Genomic DNA, 24,623 nt, shown 5'->3' with positions numbered 1-24,623 from the left:
ATTCTTTCCACACTCCAGGTTCTTGTCTTCTGAAAGGGACTAATGATGCAGGTTGACTTTGGTAGGCCTTGAGTCATCTTTTTTATCCTTCACCTCATAAAACTCTGGGATTTCAACCAAATACTTTTACAGAAGTAGTTAATCAATGAGGAATTTCCAACAGATTTTAGGAGAGAACTTTTCATTACAGAAAGGATTTGAGTATGACTCGACAATTTTCACTACAAATTCTCTTTGCATACATGTATCTGGTAATCTGGCCAAACAGAGGTTTAGGTGTGTGACTATGGGAATATATAAAGTAAAAGGGCAAGTTTCTTTCCTTTTGTTTTTTTGGAAACTGTCTCACTCTGTTGCCCAGGCTGGAGTGCAGTGGTGCGATCTCAGTTCACTGAAACTTTTGCGTCCTGGGTTCTAGCAATTCTCATGCCTCAGCCTTCCCAGTAGCTGGAATTACAAGTGTGCACCACCACACTCAGCTAACTTTTGTATTTTTAGTAGGGACAGGGTTTTGCCATGTTGGCCAGGCTGGCCTCAAACTTGTGGCCTCAAGTGATCTGCCTACCTCGGCCTCCCAAAGTGCTGGGTAACAGGCGTGAGCCACTGCACCCAGCCTTGGAAGTTTCTCGATATTGTCAATTTATAAAAAGTTAGAACATCTATAGTTATTCAGGGTTTCAGAAATCCTCCGTGAATGAGCAGAAAGTCCAGTAGGTGGGAAGATGAAAATGACAAAGAAAGGTAGAGGATGGTATTGCCAGAGGGTATAAGCCTTAAATAAGCCGAAGATATCTATATAAAAAGGGTTGAGTAATGACTTAAAAGCAGCCATAGCAAGTGAGAAAGAGGCTGATATCATCTCTTAATTCAGGATCATGGAAGATGAGCAGCAAGCATCTGATAGGGTTGCATAGGAAACAAATTTTCTGTGGAGGCCCAGGTTTCAAGACAGACCTAAAGCATGTACAGTTCCAACAACAAGGGGCCAGAATGACTCGGCTTCCATGTGAATTCTCATGAAGTTTCTGGGGTGGTGGAAGGACTATGAGCCTTGCCACAAGGAGTCAGTAGAGCCCAGGCTTGACTGGGCTGTGAGGGAATCCTATACCAGGTGGGTAGGCTACAAAGACCAGCATCCAGAACCTTCACCATGTAATTACAACAAAAATAGTCGATACTGGTAGATTTGGGGAAACGAGTACTGCCTTATCTGAAGCTGGTCACAGCCTAACCCTATTATATTTTATTTTTTGAGATGGGCTCTCACTATGTTGCCCAGACTGTTTTTTTTGTTTGTTTGTTTGTTTTAGACAGAGTCTTACTCTGTTGCCAGGCTGAAGTGCAGTAGTATGATCTCGGCTCACTGCAACCTCTGCCTCCCGGGTAGAAGTGATTCTCCTGCTTCAGTCTCCCAAGTAGCTGGGACTACAGGCGTGTACCACCACGCCCAGCTAATTTTTGTATTTTTAGTAAAGACAGGGTTTCACACCATGTTGGCCAGGATGGTCTCGATCTCTTGATCTCGTGATCCACCTGGCTCGGCCTCCCAGAGTGCTAAGATTACAAGTGTGAGCCACCAGGTTTTAAACTCCTGGGATCAAGAGATCCTCCTGCCTTAGCCTCCTGAGTAGCTGACATTACAGGAGCATACCACGATTTTAACCCTATTTAAAAAAACTTACATTCACTGTGATTATTAATTCTCATTTTAGATAATAATTTAACATATATTAGGGGCCAAAATTAAGTAAAGAGGAATGGCCTATAGAATTAACACTCACAGATGATTATATAACCTTTTACAAGAAATTTTTAACTGTTCTGTAGTACCGTTTTTTATTTTTAAAAAATTGTCTATGATAATGTCTTACTCCTTTCTTTACCACAGGCAAATAAGACCGTATTTGTCAGAGCTCTTTGGAAGAAAACAGTAAAATAAACAGATGCTATTAAAGATAACTGCCAAACTAGAAAATCTTGCTAAGAAAACTATAATTGACAACTTAATGCAGACAACAACATAATGCTAGGACAATTCAGGATTTATCATTTTTAAGACTTGGTAAACACTGAAAAATAAGATTAAAGTACTTTGGAATGAAATGACAACTTCTATCTCTATATATAGCCTTGAGAATAGAGTATTCAAATTAATTAACCATATACCACTTTATTAATAACCAAAGAAATACAAATTAAAACAATAAAATATCATTTTTTGGTCTGATTAGCCAAAAATTTTAAAGACTGATAATACTTAAGGTTGATGAGTGCAGTGCTCATTTCTCTTAACACTGCTGGTAGGTAGATACGTTGATACAATCTTTTAGAAGAGCAATTTGACAATATTTATCCAGATATAAATGTACATGTATTTTAATTTCACAATTCCATTGATAAAATATGACTTGCCAAAACATTATTAAATGCACCACTGTTTGTTTAAAAAATGGGTAACAATTTAAGTATAAATTTGCTGGTGGAATTACAATAATAATTGTCACATTATTTACATGAGAAATACATATATATACCAAACAGTCACACTCTAATCTCTTTTAATCTGAAATTCATTTCAACAGAAAGCCATACTAATTTACTGAGCAAAAGATTATAGGTGTATTTCAGACATGCATTAAAAAGGGCTGTAAAAAAAAGACTACAGGTATATTTCAATATAAATAAAATTAGAAAAATGTTTCTGCTTTCGTATCATGACTTTGGGGAAGTACATATTAAAGTACTTTTATTATTTTAAAAAATAGATAAGTAATGCTTTAAAAAAGAGAATGAGATATACTCCTTTCATAAATACGCCTTAAATGAATTAGAATTGCCACTTAGGTATGAGGATGAAAAATGACTTTGTATTGATTAGTTGTTAATATAAAATAAACATATGTTACTATGTAGTAAGAAACGCAATTAAGACCTAAAATGAAATACTCTTAATGAGACACTTATTAGGAGTTAGGGTAAACCGAATGTAAAAAGCTACATATTCCACATCAAAGCTGATTTACTTATTTCAATAGCCCTCTGGTCTTTGAAATTGTGACTAAACTTCATATACATTTACAACAATACAATGCAAATGGTGTCCAAAATAGCATTTTTAATATGCTGCAATTTAAAGTAATGGCTGCCTTGTCCTTCTTTCCTTAGACTATTAGAATAGCAAAATCATTAATAAGAAGAATCAGGCCAGGTGCAATGGCTCACGCCTGTAATCTCAACACTTTGGGATGCTGAGGTGGGTGGATCACCTGAGGTCAGGAGTTTGAGACCAGCCTGACCATGTGAAACCCTGCTGTCTACTAAAAATACAAAAATTAGCCGGGCATGGTGGCGGGTGCCTGTAATCCCAGCTACTTGGGAGGCTGAAGCAGGAGAATCGCTTGAACCTGGGAGGCAGAGGTTGCAGTGAGCCAAGATCATGCCACTGCACTCCAGCCAGGGTGACAGAGTGAGACTCTGTCTGGAAAAAAAAAAAAAAAGCTGGGCGCAGTGGCTCACGCCTGTAATCCCAGCACTTTAGGAGGCTGAGGTGGATCTATCACGAGGTCAGGAGATCGAGACCATCCTGGCCAACATGGTGAAACCCCGTCTCTACTAAAAATACAAGAATAGCCAGGCATGGTGGCCCGTGCCTGTAATCCCAGCTACTCGGGAGGCTGAGGCAGGAGAATCGCTTGAACCTAGGAGTTGGAGGTTGCGGTGAGCCGAGATCGCGCCACTGCACTCCACAGCCTGGGCAAAAGAGCGAGACTCCATCACAAAACAATAAATAAATAAGTAAAATAAAAATAAAAAAAGATCAGAATAGGCTTCCTATAAACATTTCTATATAACTGCTAATTGTGCATATATTTTCATTTAAATATGCATAAATAGGATGCGGTGGCTCACGCCTGTGATCCCAGCACTTTGGGAGGCTGAGGTGGGTGGATCACCTGAGGTCGAGAGTTCAAGACCAGCCTGGCCAACATGGTCAAAACCCTGTCTCTACTAAAAATATAAAAATTAGCCAGGAGTGTTGGCATGCACCTGTAGTCCCAGCTACTTGGGAGGCTGAGGTAGGAGGATCGCTGGAACCTGGGAGGCAGAGGTTGCAATGAGCCAAGATTGTACCACTGCACTCCAGCCTGGGTGACAGAGTGAGATTACATCTTAATAAATAAATATGAATAAATACACACATTTTACATGTTATTTATTACCTCTTTAAATTCAGCCTTTATTTAGCAAGCACATAAAGAAAAAGGGCTAGAATGGGCTAAAATATTTGTTAATGCTACCTCTTAATACTCTCTCCTGATTCAGTAGGCTCCGTACACTGATATTTAGAGCACTGCTTTATATACATATTCAGTGACAAAAGGGACATGACTATCAATCTATATAGTACAGAGTAAACATTCTTTTAGGTATGCTGACTGACAGTTATAAACTTGCACATTAATTACAAACTTGCACACTCCCTCCAAAGCCTGACAAATTAGTTACATGCAGGATACTCACATCTGTATAGTGGCCGAGCATATGACATCGGTCACATTGTTTATCCCAGGAATGTCTGAAAAGACATGAGTGGTCCAACATCTTAGGCACAGGACAGTATTCACAAAGCGGGGCTGGACAGGAATATAGGAGGTGTCCGCTCCTGGAGCATAGGAAGCAGCGACGAACTTTCTATGTGGCAAAAAAATCATTAAAATCTCTTCAGTCTCAAAAGGTAGAAGATTAGTATTTCTTTTTCAATATAATCCCATAAAAAATTATTTCTAATTTGAGACCTAATAGAGAGAGAATCTTGAGCACAACTGTTAAATCAAACAAAATGTCCAAAACACTGTATGTATACTGTTTGCCAAAAAGGCTTAGTCTGTACATACTAGCAGCTGGCATTTATTCCTTATGCCTCTTCTTATAGGAATATTGACAAAATGAAAGGTATGTAAGAGGGAAAGTAGAATGAGGAGCATATCTAGAAGCTAAGTCATAGGAGAAACAGATACAGAAGCTGTTTTGCCTGGAGAGGCCAAAACAAAAAAGGAACATGAGAGCTGTCTGAACTATCTGAAAAACAGTCATTTGGAAGAGGTAGGAGGAATGGAAGAAATGTTTGTTAAGAGCTAATTATCTGGTCAGGAAACGTCTAAGATCTTCAGTTCTGTGTTGTTCCAAAGGTTGATGTACCCTAATATAACTTACATTAATAAACATTTAAAAATGCCCCAAATTATAATTTCCTAACAATAAAAATTATCTCACAGTGAAATAAGCTGTCTTATGAAGTAGAAGGTTTGTAAGTGAAAGGGGTCTCAGGAATCATCTGATTCAATCTTTTCATTTTATAGACAAGAAAACGAGAAGCATAGAGGGTTAAATGATTTGCCCAACTAGTAATGAGAAGTTAAAATTGATTCCACATTTTTCTGACTCCAAATTTATTATCATTTCTCCTACACTAGGCTGTAAGCGACATGAAATTTAACACACATACTATAAAATGATTTGAATTCTAAGGTTATAGGGTTTCACCCTTGAGATTTTTTTTTTTGAGACAGTGTCTTGCTTTGTCACCCAGGCTGGAGTGCAGTGGTGCGATCTCTGCTCACCGCAAGGTCCATCTCCCGGGTTCATGCCATTCTCCTGCCTCAGTCTCCCAAGTAGCTGGGACTACAGGTGCCCGCCATCACGCCCGGCTAATTTTTTGTATATTTTTAGTAGAGACGGGGTTTCACCATGTTAGCCAGGATGGTCTCGATCTCCTGAACTCATGATCCACCCGCTTTGGCCTCCCAAAGTGCTGGGATTACAGGCGTGAGCCACCGCGCCTGGCCTCACCCTTGAGATTTTGAGTTTACATATGTGGAAAGAAGCAAGGCATATTTCACGTACTCGTGGTAAGGGGCAGTTCTTTGATAAATGGCCACGTTTGTCACAATTTCTACAGATAATGTTTTTGTTGGCTGAATAGTATCGCTGGGTCCATCTTCCAGGTGTTCGGTTATTAGCTATCTGGGCCTAAGCGGAAAAAAAAAATCAAGAATTACAAAAATTGTTTCACTGCTAAATAAAAGCCATCTACTACTCTTGTTAAAGGCAACTATAAATGAATAAAGATACATCAAGCTTCAAGTCAGTTCCATTACCTTGATAAAGAAAGAGAATTATTAGTTACATCTGTTCAACTTAGAACCTAGCCACAGGGGAACGTCATGATCTCTCTTGTTCTCTTAAAAAGAGGCAGAGGTCGGGCGTGGTGGCTCATGCCTGTAATCCCAGCAAGTGGGAGGCCAAGGCGGGCGGATCACCTGAGGTCGGGAGTTTGAGACCAGCCTGACCAACATAGAGAAACCCTATCTCTACTAAAAATACAAAACTAGCCGGGCGTGGTGGCACAGGCCTGTAATCCCAGCTACTTGGGAGGTTGAGGCAGGAGAATCACTTGTGCCTGGGAGGCGGAGGATGTGGTGAGCCGAGATTGTGCCATTGCACTCCAGCCTGGGCAACAAGAGCGAAATTCCATCTCCAAAAAAAAAAAAGAGGTAGAAAAACATAAAAGGAGGTGCCATAAAGGTAACTCTACTGCTTTTTGTCTGCCCCCTGCTGAGTCTTTTATACTTCTCCATGTGATTTTTTTTTTTTTTTTTTTTTTTGAGACGGAGTCTCGCTGTCACCCAGGCTGGAGTGCAGTGGCCGGATCTCAGCTCACTGCAAGCTCCGCCTCCCGGGTTCACGCCATTCTCCGGCCTCAGCCTCCCGAGTAGCTGGGACTACAGGCGCCCGCCACCTCGCCCGGCTACTTTTTTGTATTTCTTAATAGAGACGGGGTTTCACCGTGTTAGCCAGGATGGTCTCGATCTCCTGACCTCGTGATCCGCCCGTCTCGGCCTCCCAAAGTGCTGGGATTACAGGCTTGAGCCACCGCGCCCGGCTTTTTTTTTTTTTTTTAACCTTTCTCTACTTACGTTTCAGATCTAGCAGGGGTACTGACACGCATCACTTAGACATTGCAGCAGCATTCAGTCAAAGCCACTGCTGACTTCTTTTCTTTTTTTTTTTTTTTGAGACAGTTTCATTCTTTTGACCAGGCTGGACTGAAGTGGCGCAATCTTGACTCACTGCAACCTCCGACTCCCCGGGTTCAAGCGATTCTCCTGCCTCAGCCTCCCGAGTAGCTGGGACTACAGGCACCCACCACCACACCTGGCTAATTTTTGTATTTTCAGTAGAGATGGAGTTTCACCATGTTGCCCAGTCTGGTTTTGAACTCCTGACCTCAGGTGATCCACCCACCTCAGCCTCCCAAAGTGTTGGGATTACAGGCGTAAGCCACCATGCCCGGCCAGCCACTGCTGATTTCTATAACTGAATGTACACCATGTTTTTCTGAATGAGAGGCCTGCTTAAATTTTGAGTTAGTGTTTTTATGGCTTTGTTTTTTGTGAAGTTAGTACAGCTACCAAATATATCCCTTCTTCTGAACAGCACAGGGTTACTGCCTACAAGACTGGGTGATAATTTCTATAAAGGAATGAGATAATTTCTTTCCACTGGAGTCCTTTTAAGATCCATTCTGCCTACAGAGTGACCCAATTCTAACTGTCCCATACTCTAATCTAAATCTAGAATCTTGTAAGAGAATACCAACAATGCATCTCATATGGAGTATCTAAAGAGGAATTGTAAATCCCAACCATGCTTTAGCTTGTTTGGTAGAATTCCACCTTTAAAACAGTTTTCATCTTTTATTTGTTATTTTGCTGAACTGGCCAAGTGGACCACAATACAATCTAGCTATCTCCCAAAACCAAGTTATAAAATTATTCTCTTTTTGTAGCATCTGCCACAATTAAGGCTAATAATTGACAAAGAAAAACACCTGCCACATCCTAAAAATAGACTAACCATTTCCTTACACTGAAGAAGCAGTTATTTCCGGTGTTGATCTTTTTAGTGGTACCAGGCCATATGGGCTGAGAGGACTCACCACAGGAGAGAAGAAACAGAAAGGGAAAGGGGACTGGATGATTACAGCTATTAACTCACTGACAAAACTCAAGGCTGAACCAAGTTTCTAAAGAGTTAAATCACTCATATGCTAAAATCAAATGTGTTCTTATAAGCCACTTAAATTTATTAATGTTCTAAAAGTTATCATAATAAACTATGAGGCAAAGGAAATTATTATTCTGAATTTTAAAAATAATTTGATTTTACCTCAATGTCTTTGTCACTGATGAACCAGTTTATACCATCTTCTCCTACAAAACAAATAAAATATTACTCAACCATGGCACCTTTAAAGGACTTATAGATTGACAACAGATTACACAATTTATGAGTATTCAAGGTATAGTGAGAAATGTTGAATACCTGAAATTCTTATTTTGGCTTTGTTATTAGTTATGTGGCCCTGGACAAATACTTAACCTCTCTGAGTCTTAGTTTTCTGACCTGTGAGATGGGAGAACAGTATTTGCCCTATCTGCCTAAAAAGTCCCGTGAGAATAAAATAAGGTATGTGAAAATACATTGAAAAGCATCAGACTATATACAAATACTAAAAAAAAAAAAAAAAAAAAAAATCAGTGAAGGGCCCACAAATCCAACAGCAGATACAGAATGAAATCTTAACTTATTTTATCTGATTAAAGCAGAGAGTTGCTACAACTCTCCCATACCTCCAGGAGGACCCACAGGAAGGAGATGACTGACACTGGGCACTGAGACATAACAAAAAAATTGTGTAAATGAGATCCTTCTGTCCTTTGACTCCCTAAACTACCCCCTTTTGTTAAGTTGGTATATAGCCCCTTACTTCTTTTTTTTTTGGAGACAGGGTCTTGCTCTGTCACCAAGACTGGAGTACAGTGGTACCATCTCGGTTCACTGCAACCTCCGCCTCCCAGGCTTAAGCAATCCTGCCGCCTCAGCCTCCTGAGTAGCTGGGACTATAGGAATGTGCCACCATGAAAGGCTAATTTTTTGTAATTTTTTCGGTAGAGACAGGGTTTTACCATGTCACCCAGGCTGGTCTCGAACTCCTGAGCTCAAGCGATCCAACCCCTTCAGTCTCCCAAAGTGCTGGCATCTGTGGTATGCCACAGGAAGAGGCATAACCCCTTACTTCTATAACCCTCTAAACTCTTCTTTAGAGTTAGTGATATTGAGTGCTCCAGGAAGTGTGAATAAACTTTGTCTTTTCTCCAGTTAACCTGTCCAGTATCAGTTAACTTGCAGGCCCCCAATTTGAACTCAGTTTAGTAGAGGAAAAGTTTTTCGATCAAATATGAGTATTAACTGTGTCCACTAGCTTTGCATTCTACGTGACTTTCATTATAACATTAAAAAAATTAGACTCTGAATAATATCTCACTAATAGGGTTAGGTTCTTAGCACTGTATTTTATAACATCAAAAACAGCAAAATAAAGGAAAAAAAAAAAAGGAGGCCAAATATCCAGAAACCACTGACCTTGTGGGGGAAATAATCCCCCACATTTTTTTGTGTCAGCTGTTTTCTTTTCTTTCCACTGTCCTTTCACAAACGTGCAAATGGCTGCTATTCCTTTGGTCCACCCATGGCCAAGGGGGAAGGGACCTATGACTAATGCAGAAGCTAAAGTGTTGACAAAAGGACTGAAAGATCTTTTTCTCCCTTTAAAGCTAAGATTTCCTCTGTCCTCCTACCTTACTACTTTCCTCTATCTGAAAAACACAAATCAAGCTTGACTTGTTTCTTTGAAAGGCTTTTAAAGAGACATAAAGTAATCTACATTTTCCCAGGCCTACCAGGAGTAAGTGTCTACAGACATATTTTTAAATAAAAAACTTTTCTAAGAAAACCATGAGGCTGCTTTGGAAAAAGACCAATCCATAGGTATGCAGAGATGCTGTGCTGATGATTATTTTGTTTGTAAAATTTGGAGGCTGTATCCATGAACTGAGAATGGAGAATACATTAAATAGCAGCAGCTTCTATTCCTTCATCAACCATCCACGCTATTATTCTTTCATTCAAAGGATCCATGTATGGAGTATGCTTTGCTATAATTTTCAGAGCTGCTTTTTGTATCTCAATGTCTTTCATCATTAAAATTCAAAATGACCACTTGAAATTATGTTAACTATAAGACTGACTTAAAATTGTTCTTAAAAAATGAAATATAAGACCAATGAAATGCAAAATGGCAACTGTTACCACTCTCCAAATTTACATGTAAACAGAAAACAGTGAAAAAGGAAGGTTTGAGAGAGGAAGATTGACTCCATTCAGATTGCTTTAACATTTCTGTGGAATTCAATAACATTCTTTTTTTTTTTTTATTATTATACTTTAAGTTCTAGGGTACACGTGCATAACGTGCAGGTTTGTTACATATGTATACTTGTGCCATGCTGGCGTGCTGCACCCATCAACTCGTCAGCACCCATCAACTCGTCATTTACATCAGGTACAACTCCCAGTGCAATCCCTCCCCCCTCCCCCATCCCCGTGATAGGCCCCGGTGTGTGATGTTCCCCTTCCCGAGTCCAAGTGATCTCATTGTTCAGTTCCCACCTATGAGTGAGAACATGCAGTGTTTGGTTTTCTGTTCTTGCGATAGTTTGCTGAGAATGATGGTTTCCAGCTGCATCCATGTCCCTACAAAGGACACAAACTCCTCGTTTTTTATGGCTGCATAGTATTCCATGGTGTATATGTGCCACATTTTCTTAATCCAGTCTGTCACTGATGGACATTTGGGTTGATTCCAAGTCTTTGCTATTGTCAATAATATTCTTATATACCGTTGTCCCTCAGAATATATGAGGGATTGGTTCCAAGACTACCCTGGTAGAACCAAATCCTTGCACACTCAAGTTCCCGTCAGCCCTGTGGAACCTGCACATATAAAAAGTTGACCCTCTGTATATGTGGGTTTCACAGCCTATGAAAACTGTATTTTCAATCCATTTTTGGTTGAGAAAAAGTTGCTTATAGACAGACCTATGCAGTTCAAACCCATGTTGTTCAAGGGTTAACTGTACTAACAACTCCTCAAAAAGTTATATCATATTCATATTCTTACTATGGAAAATTCATCAACAAGTATACAAATTAAGTTTCAACAATAGATTAAAGCAGTATTTCTCAAGTGGTATATGAAGCAAAGACATCACCAGGAACACATAAGGCAATTCTTGTCCCTGCCATGGCTCCAAGGTTCCAGTTTTGATTTGAACCCAGTAATGACAGCAGCTTCCTGCCCTTGATCTTTACCTATTCTGTTTGTGTCTAAACTCAAAATCTCACCCCAAGGAAAGCTTTGTCCACGGCAACTCCTCAGAACTTCCACAAACAGCAAATTCTTCAACTTGTTAAATTCTGGGTATGGTACTTGATAGAAAACTGGCTTCTAGAGTTAACTCTGCCGCTAATTTGCTGTGTGGTGTTGGGCAGGATACTTAAGATCTCTGGGTCTGTATGACAACGGGTTAGAATAAATGGCATCCACGGTGGCACCTTCTAGTACTAAATTTCTGATTCTAATTTTCTCTCATTACTGGAATCATATACATTGTCACGTAGTGTAATTTACCTAAATTAAATCTTCCAGACCTTTGCAACTAGCACAAGGTAATTCGCCTTAAAGAGGACTTTCCATCGGGCCCAGAACACTCATCTTCCATGTGTCCACCACCCAACGCCATAGAATGTTAAATGGGACTGCCCTAAAGTGTAAAATTAAGACTGTCCTAAGAATGCCTGTCCACAACTTATAGCTGCTTTATAGGGTTGTTCTTGTTGATAACTAGGATTGTGATTCTATTCAAATTTCAGAGCTGTGATCAAAGCAGTAGCTGATAATTCTTTCTTCATATGAAATCAACTCTGTTTAACAAACATCTGTTGGAACATCTACAATGAGCAAGGTGCTAGAGGGTAAAGAATGATGAAAAGAGCTTATAGCCTTAGTAGAGTACAAGGTGACAAATGAAAGGAGAAAGGAGGAGTAAGAGAAGGCCAAACAAATGCTATGGTAAATTTAGAAGAATGGATAATACCTCAATTTTAGGGAGAAAAGGAAAAAAGTTACAGAAGGCAGGGCTGGTAAAGGAAACTAATGAGGTGCAATTTACACGTAATAAAATGTACCTATGTAAAAATACAGTAGGATTCAATTTGACAAATGTATACACCTGGGTAGTCACTATGAAAATCAAATGTAGAACATTTCCATCATCCCAAAATGCTACTTTGTGCACATGTGCAGACAGTCCCCCACCTAAGGCAACCACTGATTTGCCTTCTCTCAGGATAGATTCGTTTTGCCCATTCCAGGACCTCACATAAATGAAATTATACATTATGTACTATTTTGTATCTGTCTTATTTCCTCCTGAATATTTCTGAGATTCATCCCTGTTATTGGGTATCAGCAATTTGTTCATTTTTTTTATTACCAAGCAGTATTCCATTGTATGGATATAACAATTTGTTTAGCTATTCATCTGGTGATGATATTGATATAGTTTGAATATATGTCCTGACCGAATCTCATATTAAATTGTAATCCCCAAAGTTGGAGGTTGGGCCTGGTCAGAGGTGACTAGGTCATAGGGGTGGACCCATAACCTACAGTCTTATTTTTTTACACTTTCCCCCCATCTGTGGAACTATTCTGCTATCTTTATTACACATACATACAATTACGGCATGTTAATTATGAGAAACATCTTTATATGTACATGGTGATCCAGAGTCTATAAATTGCTTTAAATATACATTTAGTCTTCAGAGCAACCCTGTCCATTATGCTTATACTAATGTGCACTTTTTTATGTGTGTGCTTTCCAACATAGGGCAAAAAAGGGCAATTTGTATTTTGTGGGAGATGCAGTGGTAATTTAGCTATTTACTGATATGATTGCATTCACATTTCAAATGTTCTCGGGAAGAATATGGGCTAGATTTCTGAAAGATAGAAGCTAGTTCACCCCATGCTTTAGTTATACTTAGTCTGCTTATATTTGGCTGTGTTAGAAGAGCTGAAGATCACCATTCCTTTACTAAGAGAGTAGCTACAGATAATTACAGAGCTGGTTATCATAACCTTTAGGGACAATCTGACAGAAGGTAGTAGCTAGTAAAATGTATTTCCAAAGATCACCGAAGATTATTGAGACAGAGGGCTCAGTTCAGCATATCTAGTTGGTTATCTACAACGCAGGTGCCAGAGACTAAGAATCATTTCCTCAGCCTAATTTCCATATAGCTCCTTCCTATAAGGAAGCCATAGAGGCCTTACATTTTCCAGATACCCTAATTTGTTACATCTAAAATTGTAAAACTCATTATTATATTTCACCAAAAGGTAGGTATGATTCAGCATACAATGAACAACAATATTCCACAAATCAGTGGTGAATTTGCCACTAATGGTGATTTAAGAATGTACCTTAAAAGAGTGAAAAGTTTCCATTTAATAGTGTCAAGTTAATTTTCAATAAATATTTACTGAATGTCTCTCATGTGAAAGACATTTTTGGAGACAGAAAGATGTCTTAGACATGGTGCTTGCCCTCAAAGAATTTACCACATAGTAGAATAGTATGTGCTATCTAATGCTACCTAAAAAGCATTACTGTGTTAAATAACCATGATAATTGAATTTTTAACAATAGAAGGCTAATTTAATTAACATCAAGCTTTTAAAAAGGACAAGAAGCATATACTCTTTGGGAAAATGAGCTATTTAAAAAGCAATACTGAATTCTGCCTATGAGAAATTAACTTATGATGACTACATCACTAAAACCGTCTCCCATATGTAAGATAGCTTCTAAAATAAGTGTGGGCCAGATGCAGTGGCTGACGCCTGCAATTCCAATACTTTGGGAGGCCAAAGTGGGAGGATTGTTTGAGCCCAGCTCAGGTAACATAGTGAGACCTCATCTCTCCAAAAATAACAACAACAAAAACCCACAAAAACTAGCCAGGTATGGTGGTGCATGCGTATAGTCCCAGCTAATCTGGAAGCTGAGGTGGGAGGATGGCTTGAGCCCTGGAGGTTGAGGCTGCAGTAAGCCAACATGGTGCCACTGCCACCACCGCATGCCAGCAGCCTGGATGACAGAGCATGACAACCTTCGCAATAAAGAAAGAAATAAATAAAACTAAGTGTGTAGGTCTGTTAGCAACTGTTCTATCCCCAAATAATCTGTGTGTCTATACATTATAGACTGTGAGCTCACGGTTAGAGATTGGGAAAAAAAGAAACAATAGCTGGTATATACCTGTAATCCTTAAGGAACCAATACTTTGGATTTTCTAAATATCTATTCCTGTACTTGCATCATAAAACCAAAACTCTCCCTGATCTGAGATGGCATTCTTTCAATGCTCTAAAACATAGTGAAATGTTAAGAAAAACAAAGAAAAAAGGAAAAGTAGAAAAGGTTGTAAATAACTCCCACCAGTTAACTTGAGGTTAAGTAATTTGGGCAGTTATATCATAAAAGTAATAGCATAAAAATTATTGTCCACACTTCCTTTTCATACATCTTTTTTACATTTGTAATATTTTAAAACAAAAGGTCATGTCTGTAATGTGCTTTTCCAGTTCTGTACTTTTGCTCATGGCATTCCCTTGATCTCCAACACTGTCTCCCTTTTCGCCCAATTTTCCACCCAACCCAGTACAATTTTCATGATTGTGAACTCTGAATATCTTTTAAGGCTCAGCTCCTCAAAATCAATGTATTTAGGTTGGTGCAAAAGTAATTGTGGTTTTTGCCTTTGAAAGTAATGGCAAAAACCACAACTACTTTTGCACCAACCTAAAATAAATAGAAAATATTCAGCAGTCTTCTTACTTGACCTCTAGGAGGCACTTACAATTCTCTTGGCTGATAGAACAAAATGCGTTCCTATCTCTCATCCCCCTTTGTGGTTTCCTCTTCACTAGTTACTTGGTATACTCCATTCTTTGCCCATTTTCTTCTATAATTTTTCTCCCAGTTTATGTCATATATGCCCATAGTGAGAACTACCAAATTTGCTTCTCTAGTCACGTCTTTTCTTGGATGTCTCACAGGTATTTCAACAAACTCATAATCACTAAAATGGAATTATTTTCTCTTCCTTAAAAATATACAAACAAAACCCCTACTTTCCTTCCTTGTATGTCTTCTATCTCAATGACTTGCACCATAGTCTGTTTCCCAAACCAGAAAGCTCAACTCAGGTTCTCTCTCACTTTTCATATCAAATACTATCAATAGGGTATCCAAAATAGCCTCAATGCCACGATTTTAGCCCAGGGTCACTTAATATCTTACCCAGATTATTAAAATATCTTCTGACTATCTCTATTATCACACCCTGCTTTTCATTCCACTGCTACTGAAGTAATTTCTAAAACAGAAATGTGAATACATTCTGCCCTGAATGGTCCCTTGCTGCCTACAGGATACACATAAAATTCCTTTGTATATTATACAATGTGCCTTTCATGATTTGGCCCTTACCTGTTTCTCTTGCTTCATTTTCCTGGTCCCAATGTTCCAGCTAAACCTAATAATTTCCCCAGTTTCCTGTTGTTTTCTGCAGCTATGCCCTATACATTTATTCTCTGAAACACCTGAATTCACCCCCAATTCATCCCTTGGAATTGGGATATGGCCTTCAAGTCCCTACTCACCTCCACTGAAGTCTTATCTGGTACCCCTTCAAAAGCAGTGATGATCACTCACAATTTTGTAACATCTGGACTTTAACTGTGTAATTTCTATCTTTGTATCTTCCAAACATCAAAGCATGATTGCTTAGTTACCATAGGTATTCATATTTACTGAATGAATTAATAACATTTCTATCTGCTTGGATTCCCTCTAGTAGTAGAAGTATATTCTCCTTCAGTCATAGTCTGAAAGCATCTCATCTGTATTTTCAAGGATCCTGGGCACTTTTAAACTCTATATTAAGGGCTATGTCAATAAATATTTTATTTCCCTCTCTGTATTAAAGTGCTCTATGGACTGAGACCACATCTATTTTATCTATCCAGTTATCAGCGTAATATCTTGCATACTGTGAATAACATCAGAAAATAAAATTGAAAAGAAAAAGCAAAAAAGGAAACATTCATATGGACAACTGTATGAATAAGTACTGTTCTGAATTGGGGCACATAAGCCAGTAAATAATTTAATGAACTGTCATTATATAATAAAAATTCAGTAAGACAGTTCTCTTTGTTTAGGGAAAAAACTTACAATTTCTGTAATAACCAGTTCTTAAGAATTAAAATGGACTTTAAAAAATAACCCTGCCATGGCCGGGCGCGGTGGCTCAAGCCTGTAATCCCAGCACTTTGGGAGGCCGAGACGGGCGGATCACGAGGTCAGGAGATCGAGACCATCCTGGCTAACATGGTGAAACCCCGTCTCTACTAGAAAATACAAAAAAACTAGCCGGGCGAGGTGGCGGGCGCCTGTAGTCCCAGCTACTCGGGAGGCTGAGGCAGGAGAATGGCATAAACCTGGGAGACAGAGCTTGCAGTGAGCTGAGATCCGGCCACTGTACTCCAGCCTGGGTGACAGAGTGAGACTCCGTCTCAAAAAAAAAAAAAAAACAAAAAAAAAAAACAAAAAAAACCCCTGCCATTATTGAAATAACACTATGGTAGAAATAGAATCCACATGAAATAAGATAATTGCACGTTTATAGATAATCATGCTTGTACCTAACCAGTGTTTATGGATTAAAGATCACACAAAGCTGCCAGATATTTATGTCATATCCTTTCCTGAGCCTAACTCCACTACACGAGATAACCCCTTGGGATCTTTCTCACTTCTAATAAGCAACTGAAACAGCCACAGATGAAGTTACTATTCCCAACTTCATCAGCAGCATCTGTTTTCAACGGAAACTTTTGAAATACACACAATGCCACATTCAAATCCCCTGAGGGCTAAGCCACTTTATTCACTTGCATTCTTCTGAAACTGCTCCCTTTTTCTGTCTTGGTTTTCTCAGATTTATACTTTTCAATTATAACATTGGTCACAAAACTGTTTTAGTCATTAAAATTTTTCACTGTATAAGTGGCAACAGTTTAAATAAAACACATTTTAATAGCAGAATTTGCAAGTAAAGCATCAAAATGTTCACCTTATTTTAAATCATATTAAATTTACCAGAAACAATTTTTTATTTTTAACATGTGTGTAAAAGAAATGGGGATTTCTTTTTTTAGAGGTAGAGGAGGAAGAAGAAAGAGGAAATAAATACAGGTGCTTAGCAGAAGGTTATACAGAGCTTTTGCTAAGTTATTAGTCATATCAAGGCCTTTGTCTATAGAGAGAGAAGGCCTCATCTCCCATTACCTCTGCCCCAAAAGTGCAGTCAATGAACAACCTGGCTTACAAAACATTTATTCAGAAATGTAAAATGACCCTCAAATCATACTAAGAACAGAAATGGGAAAATTTATCAACAGAAACAGTCAATGTAACAAGATTATGGAAGTTGTTTTTTCTTCCTTTAAATATATCGAATATGGATGCCTGTTCCCCACCTCCAACGTTCCCTGAAAGGCAAAAAGAAAATATACCACATGTATATTTATCTGTAAAATGACAAGCACAAATAAAACCCATTTAAATCTAATCAAGAAGCTACTTTTAAAAAGGTTTCTAGGGAAGATTTAAAGGCTGTATAAAAGTTTCTATCTATCTGCTGATAGCCAGCAATCTGGAAGCTACATTCTTTCAGTTATCCTATTATTTCTTTTAACAATTCCTTGTCTACTTCCTGACTCCTTTTCTTCTCCAGTGTCTGGTTCTCTGCTTACTTGCTCCTTGGTGAAAAACAAGTCCAAAACAACTTGCTTTTTTCCTATAATTTTTTTAGGTCAGATTTGCTTCAAATCTTTCTCCTGACCTTAGATCAAAAATGTTCAGGCTCACACTTAAAACTGTTTACAGGATATATCACAAATGTTTCTATTACATTCATTGCAAGCATAACATATCCAAAGCACAACCTACCATTCTGACTCCACTTGAAATGGGCATAAATACATTCTCCCCTATTGCTATGAGTGCTGCCTCAAAACAGAGGTTTGTTTGCATCTTAACCTAACACTTTGCTCCCATTATCCAATCAGAATAGGTCTTAAAATTCCACATTATATTCCTTTAAAATGTCTTTCCAAGCCAGTACTTTGGTTCCCTTCCAGTCATTACAGTTTTTCATCACCTGAGATCTAAGACTGTTGTTTTCCCTGTGCCTTCAATTTCATTTGATACATACCAGTGAGATTCTCTTTAAATCCAGTTTCATATTTTACTATTAATTCTTATGAAAGTAATACACATGGATTTTAAAAACTCTAAAAATACTAAAATACCATGTAAGAAACAATACCAGTTCTCTCCTCCTCATGCCAGCTCCCATTCCCAAGAGGCAACCACTTATACCTCTCGCTATTTCTTTTGGTATTTACTTGAATATTTCTAAATCATGTTCATTCTGTTTTTTCTACATATCTAATTTCTAAATTCGTAACAAAAGAGGATTTAATTTTCTTATAACACCCTATCTGAATTTCTTCTTCCTCCATCCTCAGGTTAAATTTATATTCAATTTATATAATGACTATGTAGTGAAGTACCTTATTTTTCTTCTTACACAACATTTTAATTTTTCTGAATTTAACAGCAGTCTAGTTGTTTCATTTACTTGGCCTAAGAAGTCTACTTACTACCCTGTCAGCCACCAGTACTTCATCTCTCCAAGTTTAGTCATCTTCACATCTCTAGTGCCTTTTCATTATATTCCACTCCTTTATACTAGGAAAAATAGTTTTCACCATCCACTATCTGGGTCCAATGGGACCTTTTAATAAACGAAGTCATTTCACAATTTATAGAAGAATAAAGAGATAATGAAAAAGAATTTTATAAGACATTTTAATAAGAATGTAAAGACAGCAAATGCATATTTTTATTCGATAAATATACCTGAAATATGCAACATGTGGAATGCAACTACTTATCAATTATCATGCATGAACTTAGACGACATCTGTTTAAAAATACTCATATCAGATTTTAAATACATTTCTTTTTTGCTTAATAACTGTAAAACATGGCCAGCATGGTGGCTCACGCCTGTAATCCCAGCACTTTGGGAGGCAGAGGCAGGCAGATCACCTAAGGTCGGGAGTTCGAGACCAGCCTGCCCAACATGGAGAAACCCCCGTCTCTACTAAAAATACAAAATTAGCTGAGCACAGTAGCGCATGCCTGTAATCCCAGCTACTCGGGAGGCTGAGGCAGGAGAATAGCTTGAACCCAGGAGGCGAAAGTTGTGGTGAGCCAAGATTGCGCCATTGCATTCCAGCCTGGGCAACAAGAGCGAAACTCCATCTCAAAAAGCGAAATTCTGTCTCAAAACACACACATACACAAAAAAAAACTAAAACATTTTCACTTTTAGATTCATAAGCACCAATCAGAATGATCAATTGAAAAAAATTTTTTCATTTCTTTATCTATTTCCTTCTAATCACCCCTGCATACATACCTGCCTTCAGCATTTGCCCATTTGATAAAAAGCAGATCAAGTAAATTCTGATGCACAAATATCATAAAATATAAAAAAAGTCAGTCATGTCCTTATCAAAGCAGGATGATTCAGATTTCTGTCATATAATATTATGTAATAAAGAACGTTCTGTTGAATGAGTAACTATATGAGAATACTCTACTTTGTTTTTTTACACAGAAATACATCATTCACTTATCAGTTCTTGAGTTTTAGAAAAAACATCTACCACATCCACTGAAAAACTGTAGTCTGAGAATTATTTAAAAGATGAAGTTCATTACATCATTAGGGTCTACCTGTCTCTTTGCATTCATCTTCTGATTCATCTAAAAACTGTGAAAACATGTTTCGTCAATTTCTTATTTGCCATTTTATGTGGAAGATATAAAATTGTGAATTCTCAGCCTTGTTCAATGAAAGTGAAAGAAGATTATAAAGACAGTGTGTCTCCAGACTTCTACTGTACATTCTTGAAAGATGATGCAATACTTTAGGCAGCACAATAAAAGTGAAGGATGATGTAACAGTGATGATTTATGTCACTCCTGCATTATCCTTCTAGGCAATTTCATCCTTCTATTTTTTTAAAAAAATTTAGTCTTCTTCAGCACAGCTGGGAATAATGAATAAGTAATGACAAAATTATTCCTAGGATGATGAAACAGTATAGTTTTCCAAGGTATGGCAGGAGGCCATGAGGTATCTTAGATTTATAAAAGGGTCCAATGTATGAAGAAAAATAAAACTCTTCTCTAGTCTTTGGAAGACCTTTAAGAAAGAATAGAAGTATGTCCTATCAATTCTTTTTTTTTTGGAGACAGAATCTTACTCTGTCGCCCTGGCTGGAGTACAACGGCCCTATTTCAGCTCAGTGCAACCTCCGTCCGCCTCCTGGGTACAAATGATCCTCCCATCTCAGCCGTCCAAGTAGCTGATACTACTGTGATGTGCCACCACACTCAGCTAACTTTTGTATTTTTTGTACAGATGGGGATTTGCCATGTTGCCCAGTCTGCTCTCGAACTCCTGGGCTTAAGTGATTCACCTGCCTTGGTCTCCGAAAGTGCTGGGATTACAGGCATGAGCCACTGCACCTGGCCTCAATTCTTACAAATAGTTAGAAACGTCAAAATAAAAAAAAAAAACCTCGGCTGGGCGCGGTGGCTCAAGCCTGTAATCCCAGCACTTTGAGAGGCTGAGACGGGCGGATCACGAGGTCAGGAGATCCAGACCTTCCTGGCTAACACGGTGAAACCTCGTCTATACTAAAAAATACAAAAAAACTAGCCGGGCGAGGTGGCAGGCGCCTGTAGTCCCAGCTATTCGGGAGGCTGAGGCAGGAGAATGGCGTAAACCCGGGAGGCGGAGCTTGCAGCGAGCTGAGATCCGGCCACTGCACTCCAGCCTGGGGGACAGAGCAAGACTCCGTCTCAAAAAAAAAAAAAAAAAAAAAAAAAAAAAAAAATAAATAAATAAATAAATAAATAAATAAAAACCTCAAACTAAAATTTGGTCCAGTAAACCTGATGGTATATTCAGGGTTAAACATTACAATTATTCCCAATATTTACCATTCGTTTATTATTCAACAAATACTTATTCAGTTACTATGTTGCAAGCACTATTCTAGATGCTTGGGATATATATATCAATGAACAAAATAGACATTGCTTTCCTTGATAGAACTTACGGTCTAGTGGGAAAGTGAAACAATTAAAAATCAAACATATTAAATACGTAAATGATGTATGTTAGAGAGCCATAAGAGCTTTGGAAAAAAGAAAAAGTAGAGCAGGGTAATGGAAATTGGGTATGGGTTACAATTTTACATAGGGTAGACAGAATATCCTTCATTGACAATTAAGAAACAACTGCAAGGAGATGGAAGAATCAGTCATGTACTTCTGTGGTAAGAGCATTCTAGACAGTAGGCAGAGCCAAAGCTACGTTTTTAAGGCAAAAATATTCCTGATGTGTTTAAGGAACGGGAGAGAAGCCAGTATGGCTAGAGTGCAGAAAATGAAGGGAATGTGAAGATAAGATTACAGAGGTATTGGTTTATGAAGGGCTTTGTAGGCCATTATAAGGATTTTGACTTCTACTCTGAGTGAAACAAAAAGTCATAAGAGTAATATGATTTGACTTATAACTCAAAGAATCACTACACTGAGAAGGAAAAATAGATGGGAGGGTCAAGTATAGAAGCAAGGAGATCAGTCAGAATGTTACTGCAATAATTCAGTCCAAAAAGGATAGTACCTCTGACCAGGGTGGAGTACTGGGTGTGCTGAGAAATAAAGGAATTCTGAATATAATCTGGAGGTAAAGCTAATAAGATTTGTTGAAGAATTGGATATTAAGGTAAAAGAGGCCAGGTGTGGTGGCTCATGCCTGTAATCCCAGCACTTTGGGAGGCTAAGGCGGACGGATCACAAGGTCAGGAGTTCGAGACCAGCCTGGCCAACATGGTGAAACACTGTCTCTACTAAAAATACAAAAAATTAGCCGGATGTGGTGGTAGGCGCCTGTAATCCCAGCTATTTGGGAGGCTGACACAGGAGAATTGCTTGAACCCAGGAGGCAGAGGTTGCAGTGACCTGAGATGGCACCACTGCACTGTAGCCTGGGCGACAGAGCGAGATTCCATCTCAAAAAAAAAAAAAAAAAAAAAAGTAAAAGAAGAACACAGTAAAAGATGACTACCAGGTTTTTGGCCTCAGCAACAAAAATGATAATTACTGCAACTAAAAAATGCAGAGGAACATGTTTTGAGGGAAAGATGAATTTAGTTTGGACAGGTTGGATTAGCAATAGGATTAGAATATTCAAATGAAGATGTGATACTGCTATTTGATACTGGATTATGAGTCTTAAGTTTCAGAGACAGATCTGAACTGGAAATATAAATTTGTCAATTGTGGCATGGAGATGGTATTCAGAATAGGACTGAGCGAGAGTACCAAGGGTTTGAGTGTAGCAAAAGGATAGAACATGAGCAAGAATTTAGGAGTAATCAGTGAGGTGAGAGGAAACTTGGTGGGGGAACAGGTCAGTGCCCCATAAATCAACTAAAGACAATGTATTTATCAAAGAAGAGGTGTTATCAATTATAGTAAATGCCACCAATAGGGCAGGTAAGAAAAAGACTGAGAACTGACCCTTGGATTTATTAGGGAAGTCACTGGTGATCCTGTTAAGAGAAGTTTGGGTGGAATGGTGATGCAAAAACCTGGCTGGACTGAAAAGAGAACTGAAGGAGAGAATTCAGTCAGGGACAGTAAACAGACACATGTTGGATCATTCTGATCACAAAAGAAATACTAATTCACCATAATGTGGTACCCTATCTCCTTAAAAGTTCTACTTTCTATTATGGCAATACATGACTTGGTACAGAAGGAAGATTTGTATATTAGATAGATAACAAGCCCCCAAAGCTACCTGGGTTTCAATTTAGCTCCAGAGGAAAAAAAAATATATATATATATATATACACATACTTTTTTTTTTTTGAGACAAGTTCTCACAATGTCACCCAGGCTGGAGTATAGTGGTGCAATCATGCCTCAGTGCAGGCTCAACCTCCTGGGCTCAAGCAATCCTCCCACCTCAGCCTCCCAAGTAGCTGGGACCACAGCTGTGTACCACCATGTGTGGCTAATTTTTTATATTTTTGTGTTATATGAGGTTTTGCCATGATGTCCAGGCTAGTCTCAAACTTTTGGGCTCAAGCAATCCACCTACCTCAGCCTCCCAAACTGCCTGGATTACAGGCATGAGACACTGCACCCAGCCTCCAGAGAGAATATTGACAGAAGTGTCTTTAAGTACAAATGGTTAAACAGTTTTTTTTTTTTAACCATTTAAACTCACACTGTGTTGACTTTCATTTCCAATACATATAATATATCCTAATAAAAACCAGAATACTTTTAAGGAGCAAAAGAGCTGTAAAAACAAGAAAAACCTTCATACTTGTTACATATTTTAAAAAATTTAACAAACACCATTGATCAAATGTAATTAGGACTAGCTACACAAAATGCAAAAAAAGTATTTTTTATGTATAAACACATATTATATGTATATACACAGAGAAATAAAACAGTTAAATAGTTTCTACCTGTTTTTGTGTACTTCCTTTTCAGATATTATTCGCTTAAGAGTCTTGGCCTCTGTTACTGTCTAACTGGAATTCACAAAACTCAATGACTCATGGTTTTCAAAGCTTAGGCCAACGTTTGCAGAACAAAGTTGCTTTGTTATTATAGGTACCAATGTACCTATAATAAGTATTACTGATTTAAAGTTGAGATTGCCAGAAAGCAAGAAGGCATGAGGGATTGGAAATTATTACATAAAACTTTATGTTAAAAGGAAAACAACTTTAAAAAAACCTCATCCTAGTTGATTGTGTGCTTTTGTACAAATGTTCATCCTAATTTTTGAATTTTAATGTATGATACCTCAAAGAAAATATGTACAATACATAAAGAATGTTCTTTTTCACATCCCCACTAACAGACTTTTCTAGAGAAAGAAAACCATGGCTGGGCATGGTGGCTCATGCTTGTAGTCCTAGCTACTTGGGAGGCTGAGGCAGCAGGATTGCTAGAGCCCAGGAGGCAGAGGTTGCAGTGAGCAGTAATTACACCACTGCACTTCAGCCTGGATAAAAGACAGAGATGCTATGTTTGAACAATGGGAGAGAGAAAGGGAGGAAGGGAGGAAGGGAGAATAGGAAGGAGGGAGGGAGGGAGGGAAAAAATCAAGATTAAATTAATAAAAAAAGGATCTAGGACATAAAAATAGCTAATACATATAAAGAGCTTATTATGTGCCAGGTACTAAGTTAAACATTTATGTATTTTTCTTTTCTTTTTTTTCTTTTTTTTTTTTTTTTTGAGACAGGGTCTCACTCTGTTGCCTAGGCTGGAGTACAGTGGTGTGATCTCGGCTCACTGCAGCCTCAAGACTCCCCGGCTCAAAAGAATTCTTGTGCCTCAGGC

The 24,623-nt window shown here is 38.3% G+C and overlaps 1 protein-coding gene across 7 annotated transcripts in view; it reads right to left on the bottom strand.

Annotated features, from left to right (window-relative positions):
- The window catches only part of LOC105497296 (zinc finger CCHC-type containing 7), a 278,994-nt gene that overhangs the window by 47,350 nt on the left and 207,021 nt on the right, over positions 1 to 24,623 (bottom strand). For all 7 annotated transcript variants that reach the window (XM_071078019.1, XM_011768308.3, XM_011768307.3 and 4 more), the window contains exons 3-5: positions 8,230 to 8,273; positions 5,905 to 6,030; positions 4,522 to 4,692 (exon numbers count right to left, since the gene is read on the bottom strand). In XM_071078019.1, the coding sequence (XP_070934120.1) occupies positions 4,522 to 4,692; positions 5,905 to 6,030; positions 8,230 to 8,273 (341 nt within the window). The remainder of the gene's footprint in view (positions 1 to 4,521; positions 4,693 to 5,904; positions 6,031 to 8,229; positions 8,274 to 24,623) is intronic.

The sequence above is a fragment of the Macaca nemestrina genome, chromosome 14 (assembly GCF_043159975.1).
Source record: "Macaca nemestrina isolate mMacNem1 chromosome 14, mMacNem.hap1, whole genome shotgun sequence".
Taxonomy (NCBI): domain Eukaryota; kingdom Metazoa; phylum Chordata; class Mammalia; order Primates; family Cercopithecidae; genus Macaca; species Macaca nemestrina.
Note: the sequence above shows the minus strand (reverse complement) of the source record. Positions and strands in the feature narration are given on the sequence as shown.